Below are 12,500 nucleotides of genomic sequence, written 5' to 3'. Positions count from 1 at the left end.
TTTTCTTTATATAATGTAAAGTGTCATTTTACATTCTTGCTACCAAAATATGTATTGAAAAAAAAATGTAAAAATAAATACCATTTTAAATAATGGCAGTGATATAGCTTGCTGCCTGTGATCAGACTACTTTGACAGCACTGGAGTCAGTATGTGTGTGCATATATGTTTTTGTGAGTGTGTGTGTGTGTGTATGACATATACACAGGCACAAGCAATGAGATGTATCAGATCTCAAGGGACATTGAACTTGTCAAAGTTATCCCCTTGTTACTACAGCATCAAGACATTGTCATGGTCCTTATCAATGGATAAATTAAATGTTCATGGTGGTGGACAGAGGTATGAGAACCTGCTGTGTGGTGAGTAGTGTATGATGGATAAGCAGGTCTGCAGCTGATGAGAGAGGGTCGATTTTACTAGACATGGGCTTGTGTTGGAAAAGCGATGAGAGAGCTTAGAGGAACCATGGAAGGGGTACAAGAGAGACTTAATATATTGATAAAAGTTTCAGTTTCTCCAAAACTGTGTTACTGAAAGGGATTAAGGTAATTGAGAATATCATCACCAATTCCACTATAATCCAAATTCCACCTTGCTGCATTAAATAATGGACAAGGATGAAGACCCATATTTTCAAGCTTCCCTTAACAGGTTTATAGAATATATTCTTTTATTTTGTAGTTTCATTTCATATTAAAGAAACTACATATGTCTAATGATGTACCTTTATTTTTCAGGATTGTCGTAGGTTTCTCAATGCTTACAATGCAGCACTTGGTCGTTATCGATTAGTTTACACATTTCCTTGTGTTAGTGCTTTTGTTGGGGAACTGCAACTTATAAAGCCTAAGGTAAGTATATAAGCTTATTCTCTCTTTTCTCTTGTTTTTAATTGTCCGTCCCATTTTTACCAACTTGTTTACATGCTTACCCAGTGTTTCTTCCTCTCCAAGTCTTCTTTATTTGCTTTCCTTTTTTCCATGTTCAGTGACTTATATTATGCATCCTTTTATTTCTACTACAATTTTTCTGGTGCTGAAGTTTGGATTTTGGTTTGGATTTTGCAGGCTGCAAACTATGAGAAATTTTGGGTGGACTTCAATACAGCTTGCAGCTCCGTTCTTCTTTTCCACCAGATGATGGATTCATCTCCAGACGTAAGTGTTGGTTGTCAAATTGTGTTTTTTGTCTTGTATATTTATTTTTTATTTATTTATTTATTTATTTTTTTTCTGTGGAATATGTTGTCAGAATAATCATCTGAGGTAAACATTTACTATTAATTTTTGACGGTCATTTAAATACTATTACTTTGATTCTTTTATAACAGCAACCCTGGGAAAGCCTAACAGTGTCCTTCGATGACATCAAGACGGTGACACTTTACCGCGCTGTTCATTCCTTTAGACTGGTGTTTGTGATGAAAAATGTAGAAAACACGGTCACTCTTTTTAGCTCCCCGTTGCTGCAGAAATGTAAGGACCTGGTGACAGCTACTATCACTCTGGAGTTTGAATGTTCAGAGTTACTACAGAAAGCTGCTTACCTATTGTATGAAGAACGATTAAATGTATGTAATCACAAACCACAAATGTAGTAATGTTGGAATAAAATGAAACCAGTATTCTTCAGGCAGAAATGATAAATAGTATCTTTTTATGGTGGCGCCAGAAGAGCAGTCTAATTTTTCTTGATAAATCACAGATTTATTTTTTCCTTTGCTTTGCTTTGCTTTGCTTTGCTTCCTCTTGTATTCTTGGTCTGATTCATTTTGCATGTTTGTGTAAATATACTCATGAGAAGAGTCTTAAAATGCTGGAGGGCTTTGTTCTTATCAAGATTTGGTGATCTAAACTTACTTGCTTCAGTCTGACATGTCTTTACCTTGGAACAGGTTATCAGCCAGGAGCCAGACAACTTGAAATATAGGAAAAAACACAAAAAGAGTAAGGTAAGCCTTTTTTTATTATATATGATTTTTTCATTTCATGTATATTATTTACTTATGTCTTTTTCTTTATTTTCTTTGTAGTGAATAGTTGTGGAGATCATAGGATGTCAGTTATATATAGATGTTCATTATGAATCGTACTGCATTGTATTATTCATAATGAATCTTGATTGTGAAGGACTGTTGACATTATTATGAAAGCATTTCATATAAAGACTTCACATTTTATTTTTGTTAATGATTAGCCAAAGAATATTATAACAGGGCCTTCAAAGGGTTGGCAAATCAAGGTAGATAAAGTAAAATCCTTGTATCTGATAATGTGGTAACCTTATCCAGTTAAGTGGTTTGAAAAATGAGCGGAAAATGCATAAAATATTTGGTACATAAGTTCTGAATTCCTTGTTCATGTGTAGCTTTTCAGTATGTCACTCTTAATAGCTGATTTATGTCTGTCTTAGCTTTGTAAATTCAACACCATATGGATATTTACTGTGATATTATTAATTTCCAGGATAGTTCTTCTTCAGGGTCAGGGCGGAAAATGTCAAGCAGTGTTGTAGTTCCCTGTACATTAGAAGTCCTCTCAACAGACCATCAGGTATTTCCTTTTTATTTGTTTTAGGAATCTCTGGATACATCTAAGTTTATGCCACAACTTTTGTCTTTTATACAGTTCCCGTTCTCTCTTTGAGGATTCAACCAGTATTGATATAAAAGTAGTCAATAGAAAATCAGAAATTTCCAAAAGAGTAAAACATTGTGCTGAATCCACTCATATGAAATGATGTATAGGGATACTCTGCTATAGTTTACTGATATTTTGCAGATTCTGAAGTTTCTCTTAACACTTGTTTTAGCTAAACTAAATATGCCCAGATGGCAAGAATGCCTGCCATGCACACTTTATTAATTGTCTTTATACATAGAGTCAATTATTAGTCCTACCTGTCTCACCTGTTTAACCTTTTCCTAGATTTTTTGATAGCTTTTTTAATATTTTATTGATGTTACTATTTTTATATTCTGATAATTATAGCAGTATCAGTATTATCCTCTTTGATTCATATGACGTGACCATCATGTCATGAAAAAATTTGGCTTGAGGTGCGAGTGAAGTGAACATGCTGTCTTGGGAAGATTTTGTTGTGAGCTTAGTGATGCAAACTTGCTTTCATGAGTGTTTTGGCTGAAGGCTGGGTTGACTGAAAAGACTAGCCATGAAAGCACAAAGCTCTTGGAGGGTGATTAGACTCATTTGGCATTTAGAAAGGGTTTTTGCATTTTTTCCATTACTAAATGAGTGTGGAATGTAGTATCCTTGAGTCATGACTGGAAGAGCACTGGCATCTAGCACCCTATTCCTGGCCACCTTGACCACCGGCATATTACAGATGATTTAACATTATGAAAAAAATTCCAAGATGACTGAAATAACAAAATATTACTTATTGTTATTAATCTTGCACAGAGTTATAGACTACCTAAGAACATGTTATGGAGTCTGTGCTTATGCATGAAAAGAGAAAATACCATTGCAAAGGGGAGACATAGTCTTGTCACCGCATACAAGTGTACCCTTCCACCTGGCCTACAAGCTGTGTGATTGTCGTGAAGCACCTGGATCAAAGGGTTAATAGTATTAGAAAGAAAAACACGGATACTATGTAGTTTGACATACAATAGATAGGTTTACAGATTGTTTTTCTTGTATTCTATAGTATTTACATTTTATATCTTCTTTTGTAAGATGTATGTTTAAATGTTTTTAAGTTATTTGCAAATACAGTTTTTAATCCAGTGCCACTGTGAGCTTACTTTATTCATTGTTTTTACACATAGATGGCTACACTTGTACTAAGTCACCAATGAGCAAATTATGAGTACTGCCTGTCTTGCTTGTTTACCCTTTTCCTTGATTTACAATTTTTTTTTACGTTATCTCTCAGCATTGGGTTAATACAAGGGACACTAGCTTCAATTGTTTTAGGTATCCCAAGGGGTCCAGGGCAGTATTCATGAAAAGTTTTTGAATTTTCTGAGAGAAATTTAAGAACTGTCCTAAAGAAAAGTCTTAGACTCCGAAATTGTCCTAGAATTTGTCTGTGTCTCGGCGTAAGTCTGTTCCTAGTGATTTTGTTTCTTCCTCTTCTTCTTCACTGCCCTTGGAACCAATCCCCTGCGGATATCAAAGGCTAACAACAGAGATGTATTTATTGGATTAACCTATTGACATGGGAGGATGCGTACATACATGCTCGGTGATTTTAGTTTAGATGACCCCAAAAGTTCTTAGTCACCAACGAATCAATTACTAGCATGCCTCACCTTTTTTCCTGTTTACAATTTTCCTTGATTTTTGGGTTTAATTAATTTATCTAATTTTTCATTTGTTTATCTATTTATTTATTCATAATTTTTATTTTCTTAGTTAATTAATTATTTATATATTTTATAATTGTTTGCATTGTTTGTATTATGGTAATCATAATGTCAATAAAAATTAAAATGTTTAGTATAATAAGAATAGTTTGGAGGCCTACTAATTGACTCGTTAGTGATTAAGTGTTTCTGGAGCCATCTTTATGTAAGTGAAATTTGTAATTCAAAACTACAGTGGATAGAGCATGTATCCAGTACCAGTTGATTGAGGAACTCTTTTATATAACATATTTCATGTAGCAGTACAAATTTGTGGGCTTAATCAGGTACTTATTTTCTGCGGAATAGTTTGGTCGCTTGTACAAATCCAGTTTTATTGCCAGGTTTCAGCCAGACAGCAACATGCAAACAAGTATGGTGGTTTTTTGTCATCACATTCTGGACACTCCTCTAGGAAGAAAACTTCTATTTCCAAACAAGAGCTGTTTCTGGATACAGAGGGTAGGTTTATGTATGAACTAATGTTTATGATTGAGTTAGGAGAGATTTACCTGCTAGTCTTAATTAATAACTTGCAAGTCATATTCAGTATTTTGAAGAAAAAAATCCAGTACAGTTCTTTAACCCCTAAAGTCTGGATATCCACCATGGTAGCTTTTTGGCAGAAAAGCGATAGATACAATGATCTGCAATAGAGCAGAGCCTCTCAAAAACTGGCAGGTTATTTTCTCTCTATCTACCTCTCTTTTTTTTTTTTCTCTCTCCTTCTTTTTCTGTCAATGAAAGGTAGTAATTCTGGTACTGTTTAGCAAGTGTCTTCCAGGTACACCCACTCCCAATCTTCGTTTCCCCACTCTCTCGTGCCCCTTCGTCTACCTGAGCCAATCACAAATGGGCAGTTCCTGGTTTTGTCCCCTTGTCTTTTCTTGTTAATGAAATTAGTGTAAAAGTATAAACGTAAAATAGGAAATTTCTTAGTGTATGTCACAGAACAACCCCTACAATCCCCCCCATCCTCCCATTCCCTTGGTCTACCCCCTTGACTCCCTGAACAGATGATATGAATGCCTCTATCATCATCTCTTGCCTGTTTTCTACTTATGAATGAATATAGTTAGTATAAAATATGTGGCATTTACACCACAAACACCCCCACCCCCTATTCCCCCTTTTTCTTCTACCCCCTAGTCACTCTGATCCTCTTACTGTTGGTCGTGCCTTCGTAAATAAATGTAGTAGATATGAAATAAGAATTCTCGGGGTATATGGTTTTCTTTTTACTTAATTATAAAGAAAATGTACCACTCCAACAATATTATGCTTCATGTTTTATTGTGCTCTCTCTCTCTTTCTTTCTCTCATGATTTTATCTCAAATGTTTGTCAAGCTGTAATTCACACTCAAGAAATATAAATCTCAAAGAGGGAGAGAAGCTCTAATGAACAAACTTGAAAATGGAATCACCAGGTTGAAACAACAGATCCCTACTCCTGTTGCCCATGCGTAATTATGATAACATATCTGGGTACACTTAACAGAGAGTGAGAGTGAGAGGAAGAGACAGACAGAGAGAGGGGGTGAGAGTGGGTGGGAGAGCAAGAGTGGCCAAGTTACTGAGCAAATAAAGCATGTACCTCTGTGGGGGGGGGGGGGAGTAAACCAAGAGAAAGTAAGGCAAAAGGTAATATTGTTAAGAAGTGCATGTTGCTATTTTCAGGAGGTGTTCATGCCATATTATTATTGTCTTTGTTGTTATTATTATGAAGTAAAGTAAAGAGGGTGCCTTAACCCAATGGCGACGGGTCATGGCTATCGCCCTCATAACAATACGCACGATGTGAGGCGTGCGGCTGTCCGCAGCGGCGCCGCGCCAAAACACCCCGAGGCAATGATTCGGCTTGATGGACCGATATCACGCGCTCAGAGTCGGCGCGCTGCCGCCGTTCGCCAGAGCGTAGAGTTTTTTTTAATTTGCTATACCCGGCGCCATTGGGTTAAGAATTCCTATTTCATACCTACTTTGTTCATTCAAGTAAACAGAGGTGTGACCAACACTAAGAGATGCTCATATTATTGGTTCAGGATGCCAAGGGGAATGAAGGATTTGTGGGGATGTACATGCCATTTATTATGGTAATTCTTTTTTCATACTTACTATGAGCATTCACAAGTAATTTTTATTTTATATGTACTATGATCATTCACAAGTAAAAAAGAGGGTCACAGTAGGTGACTCTAATAGGGTTGCTTCAAGGAGACATGGGAGTACCAAATGAATGAGGGAATGGTGATGTCATACATGTCAAAAATTCTTATTTTGTACTTATGTTCATTCACAAGTAGAAAAGAAACAGGATCTAACCTGGATGTGCTTGTATGGCTGGCTCAGGGAGAGAAGAGAGACAATAGAGTGGGGGGGAATGGGTTTGGTTTCGGAGAGGTGTAGTTGAAGAAATTTGCAAAACATTACCAAAATTACTTATTTACACTCTTATTTACCCGTTGACCGCGGAAAAATGTGGGAAAACAGTCCACCAGTTTTTGAGGGGCTACATTTTATTGAGTATCCTTGTATCACATGTATTTTCTCTGAAAGTACTTGATTGAATGCTGTTTGACATTAGGGTCATACAAGCTTTTGGCACAGGCATTATCCATACACTTACTAGGGTTAGGTCTGACTATGGATTCTGAGCCAGCCATGTGTGAAGCCCATACATACCCACACATCCACCCACACAACTGAGTCTTTCTATAAATCTTTATTCTTTTCAGATACCCAATTTACACCTTCTGAAAAGGTGTCATCACAGGAATCAGCCAAGAAATACAAAGCATCTGTAAGCATCATGGACATTGATGCTTGTGCAAGTTCAGTTAGAAATGAAGGAATTACAGAAAATACCAAGGCATCTATTGCTGTAGTGCCATGTGTTAGCAGGATTATAGGAGAATCTGATGGAAAGGTTCAAAATCGGGACAGAAAGGAGTATATTGATTCACCACACATCAGTGGATCTCTTGACAGGTACCTGCCAACCCAAGATGCAGATCTGCTGAACAGGGCTATGGATTCCTATGAAAGTAAAAAACAGAAGAAGCTTGACAGCTCATCTGAAAGTGATAAAGAGATTGTGCCTTGCTCACTTAGTACACAAGAGAGGTGGGAGTCACATAGGATTCATGTTGATCTAAAGTCAAGAAAGAAGCAATGTCAAGAGCTGCCAGTTGTAGATCCTTCAGGGGATCTGGGAGCCAAAGCAGGGAGTAAAATATCAGAGGATGAGATAGAAGGTCAGAGTAAGTACTTCAGAAAAAGGAGCAATAGAAACATACAAGGTGAAGAGGATTTTGTGCCTGAGGTGAAATCAGTGCAGCCAGACTCAAAGGAGAAAGAGACTGGAGTTCCAAAGGCAAGCCCTAGTGATTTGCCAATGCAGAGGAGCACAGAATGTAAAGAGTTCATGGTTTCTCAGATGAGACCAGTTCAGCCACATTCAAAGGGTAGAGAGATTGTAGTTCAGGAGGCAACTCCTAATGATTTACCAGTGCAAGGAAAGAGGGGACTTCAACAGAATAGCACAGAATGCAAAGAAGCAGAGATTTCTGAGGTGAGTCCAGTACAGACAAATTCAAAGAACAGAGACACTGTAGTTCCTGAAGTAACCCCAGAGGCAACCAATAATGACATGCCTGTAGAAGAAAAGAGAATTAGAAAAAAAAGTTCCAGGGAACCTACCAAAGCTCAAATGATGACTCCCAAAACCTACCCTTTACGCAGCCGTTCCAAGTTATCTGATGAGAAAAACAAGGACTCCTTTGTATATGCAAAGGCCTCTTCTGTTGGTCCAAAAGCAAAACAGAGAAGGTCTCTAGGAACATCACCCAAACTTAAGAGTTCGTCTTCACCAAATTATCCGACTTTGAAGTTCACTTCGCCTATGGTGGGCTCATTATCACAGGCTGAATCTTCTCCCATGGGAAAACTCAGGTCAGAGGGAAAGCATTCAAAGGATTTTCTTCAAACTTCGAAGTGGTCACCATCTACCTCTAATGATAAAGTTGGAGATAATTCAGGACATGTCATAAAAGGTGAGACTTATAGATATTGTAAAAGTAGGCAACGGGTTCCAAAATTAAATTATTCCATGTCTGATCCAATAGATGCTGAGGCTGTTGAGGCTGCAGTGTCAAAGAGCCCCAGACCAAAAGCACCAAGTACATTAGGTTCTACTTCTGTAATACATAAGTCTCCCAGATCTGTAGCAAAATATGATAAGAAACAAAAGATTTCTTCACCCACTCCAGTTCTTGTAGCCTCAGAACATGACCATCAAAAACATGTAGCTTTAAGCAGTGAATTAAAGCATGATAAACTACAACTTCAAACCCATTATCAACATGACCCAGGTAATAAAGAAATTTCAGAAACCAGCACAATAAACAAATCAGACTTTAAATGTCCTGAAACATCAGTTGGTTCTCTCCCAAATCAAGGTCATGAAAACTCCAGTGGAGGTGAACCAGTGGCAGGAGAATTAAATGTTTTACCACAACCAGATGAATATATGTCTAATGATTTTTATGCAACTCCTGATGTTGCTTTATCAGAAACAGAAAAGCCTTTGTTTAATACATTGCAGTCTGCAGCAGACACAGTTAAACCTGTTTCATCAGCTATAGTTCCTCTTACTCAAGAAAGTACCCCAGTTACTTCTGTGACTGCCATAGTACACAGAGATGGCACAGGTATTACAACACCTCATCTTCACACACAAACAGAATTTCCAAGTTTCCCCATGAGGTCTGGTGCAAAGTGGCCAGATACACCTAGGCCTACTTTTGAATCTGACCCATGCTTATCTCCATTGCTTATGCCAGAGGGGAATATACCTTGTACAGAAGTACCAAATAGATCACCAGATACAAGCAACCCGATGTTAACTGGATCCTTTTCAGCAGTGCTAGATGGTGAAGTGTTGAAGGAGGGTCTCTCTGGTTCCCCAATCCCCAAGTTTCTGGATACAGGAGAGAGTATGTCCAAGTCACCAGTTTTTTCTAAGGAAGCTCAGGAGAAAACTACCAAAGATCTGGCATATCTGGATCATGCGTCAGATCTAAGGAGTGGGTTAAGCTGTAACATTGATTGCAATCCACTTGATGGGTCTCAAGGAAAAACTGCTGATGAGGATGGAGCTGGTAAATGTGCAAATACTGGTGAAAGAAATGTGTATGATACTAATAATGAGAGGGGTGAAGAAATGGCTAGATCAGTTTTAGATAAGAATAAAGGAAATACAATGAAAGATGAGATAGAACAAGAAACCATTCCAAATGCATCCGTATTCAATTTCCTGGGAAGTGGAAAAAGTCCAAGCAAAACTCTAAAGTCAACACTTAAGATTTTGGCTGAATACCCAGTTAAACCATCAGGATTGAAGACCCCAGGCAAGCAGTTTAAACTTCTAAAAAATGCAGACTCAAATGAAACAAGAAGTAAAGCTAACACCTACCCAGCAAAAAAGAAAACTAAGAGTGTATATCCTCTGGGTAGAAGCAAGAGTACATCTCCCACTTTCACTGATCAGAAGGAATGTGATCGCGTTAGTGTTAAAAGTAAGAAGAAGCTTTATGATGTTTTTACCGAGTCAATGCTCATAGAGACACCCCCTGAAAATACCAGTATTACAGATATTAGTGGAGGAAGAAATGACAAGGAGCTTCACTCATCTGAACAGAAGAGATCTAGTACAAGCAGTAGTAAGAGGAGGCAAAATGAAACCTACACTGTAGAGAAAGAAACCTCAATTAATCAGTCACAGAGTACAGGGCCCGAGTCCTTTGGTCATGCAGACAGTGCCAGAGTAGATTCAGGACTGAAGGATACGGAAGGAAAACCGAAGAGGGGTAGGGGAAGGCCCTCTCTGTCATCAAGAGCCAAGGAGACTGGATTGTCAGTCTATAGCAAATCTACAAAGAACAGAAAAGGCAAACGATCTGGGCGGACAACAGAGGCAGGAGGCTTCCTGGAATACCCAGAGATAAAGGACCCGTCACCAAGAAGCCATACCGTTTATTCTGATTTTGATTTTGACTCGTCCCACCCTGAGACAGACCACAGCTGGATGTATGAGAAGAAGAAAAAGAAGAAAAACTTTAATGTTTGTCACACCTATAAAAACAGGAGCAAATTGAGATCACTGTCAAAGGAAAGCAGTGAAGATGAATGGGCTCCCTTTAAGCTAAGGAAAAAGTGGTCACGAAAACGACCAGAGAACCTCCTATCAGACTCAAATAATGAGGAAAATTATGCCAAGAAACCACGCAGGGAGAAACGACCAAGAAATTGTCAGAAGCGTATTTCATATGAAGAGGACACTACAGACTCTGAATTCAGTAAAAACAAGAAGAGGCATTTAGATAGTTCAGTGGACTTGGTCAGCACTGAAAAGAGCTTATCATGGCTGGCGAGAGTAGAGAGAGTAGAGTCCCCAGAACTGTTAAGAAACACAAGCAGAAGTTCCGTAGATTCAGGACCTCCAAACATACTGGATTTCAAGCTTACTGCAACAAAAATCAGAGATAAGGATGCTAAACTGCAAAAAATCCAATCTGGTATTGCTGAAAGCTTTGGTTTTTCTTCCCAGGAGGAAAATGATACTCGCCACAGTAAGCCTGTTAGTAAAAGAATACGTAAATCGGTCGAGGACACTCAAATTAAAGACATGTTGCAGAAAATACTGCCCCAGCAAGAAAAGACAGCAAGAGTAAGACCAGATCCTGAGCTTCTGGTCAATCTCTCTGATCAGCAGATTGTTCCTCAGCCACCAAATAATACACCTGTCTCCATGGAGGTAGACCCTAATATGTCACATCCATTTGATGCAGATGATCCAGCACAATTAATTTTAGATGGTGCTGCTAATCCAGATGATCCCTCTGAGAAGCTAGAAATACTACATAGCAAACAGAATCCCAGTGATGTTGATACTACACAAGTCTTTGATGTGGGAGAAATAAGTCAAATAATGAAAAACAAAATTAATTTTCCAAATGCTTCTTGTGGTCCACTACAAAGCACCTTGATTCATGAGTCAGAGTCATGCTTAGTAAACCAGGGTAGGTTTAGCTACGTTTCAGAAGCAGATAATTCATATATTGAACAATTAGAGAGCCAGTGTTCAGCTACAGGATTGAATTCTGCAGTTGATAATGAAGGAGCAAACAATGGCTCTCCATACATGGATAGTGATGCAAATCCCTGGCTAAGATTGGATGACTCCGTCAGTGAAGATCCTGATTATGAGCGCGTCAGCATGATTCCAAGGCACCCAGGATCTTCCCCATCAGATGAAGGTTCGCCAGCAGTCGGTGAAAATTGTCCAGATTGTTCCCTGTCATCTATAACCAAAACCACACACACAGCAACACCTGTAATCACAGAGCCTACTATTGTACCAGAATCAGTTACAAGAGCAACAGAACTCTCACCAGAGTCACCAAAAAGCCTTCCAGTGCCATTGTTGGAGCTTTACAGTAGAGCTCCTGAAAATCCTGAAACATGCAATTTGGGTCATATACAAGAGGCACAAAAATTAGGTGATAAAGACTCATTAGAAGCAAAGCAACCTGTACAACATGAAAGTAAAAGTCTAGGTACAAAAAAGGAGGATTATAACAATGTTATTAGTGAACTTGCTGGACTTCAGAGTGATACCAACCTAGCATCTCAAACAACTTCCAAACTTACAAACATATTGGAAAGATTATCAAGTAATGTAATTGAAGAAACACATGGAAACAACTTGCATACACCCTGTTTACATGAGGAAATGGTAAGAACTGATTTTAGCTATGTAGGTTGTGTAATTAACTTTTTGACATAAGAGATTATCAACAAAGAAGTAACTTGTTTATGGTACACATTTTTCTCCTATTATCTCACTGCATTTTTGTTTCTTCAAGCTGCAGAAAACACCACCACGTCTAGTCCCAAGGGACCTCTTCAACACAACTAAAGGTTCAGGAACAGTAACAGATGATGCCAATATAAAAATAATGTATGATGTGTTAAATACATTATCGACACCAATGTCTAAGGCATCTTCAGCTCTAAACAGGTTGGTAGTTTGCTAATATTATTCTCTAATACATCCACTTGTGC

General features: G+C 38.2%; 1 protein-coding gene across 1 annotated transcript in view; it reads left to right on the top strand.

Moving 5' to 3' along the window:
• The window catches only part of LOC125032663, a 28,850-nt gene that overhangs the window by 9,566 nt on the left and 6,784 nt on the right, over positions 1 to 12,500 (top strand). The window contains exons 6-13 of the mRNA XM_047623909.1: positions 741 to 854; positions 1,071 to 1,160; positions 1,334 to 1,573; positions 1,898 to 1,954; positions 2,469 to 2,555; positions 4,720 to 4,837; positions 7,112 to 12,171; positions 12,302 to 12,456. Of these exons, the coding sequence (XP_047479865.1) occupies positions 741 to 854; positions 1,071 to 1,160; positions 1,334 to 1,573; positions 1,898 to 1,954; positions 2,469 to 2,555; positions 4,720 to 4,837; positions 7,112 to 12,171; positions 12,302 to 12,456 (5,921 nt within the window). The remainder of the gene's footprint in view (positions 1 to 740; positions 855 to 1,070; positions 1,161 to 1,333; positions 1,574 to 1,897; positions 1,955 to 2,468; positions 2,556 to 4,719; positions 4,838 to 7,111; positions 12,172 to 12,301; positions 12,457 to 12,500) is intronic.

The sequence above is a fragment of the Penaeus chinensis genome, chromosome 15 (genome assembly GCF_019202785.1).
Source record: "Penaeus chinensis breed Huanghai No. 1 chromosome 15, ASM1920278v2, whole genome shotgun sequence".
NCBI lineage: Eukaryota > Metazoa > Arthropoda > Malacostraca > Decapoda > Penaeidae > Penaeus > Penaeus chinensis.
Note: the sequence above shows the minus strand (reverse complement) of the source record. Positions and strands in the feature narration are given on the sequence as shown.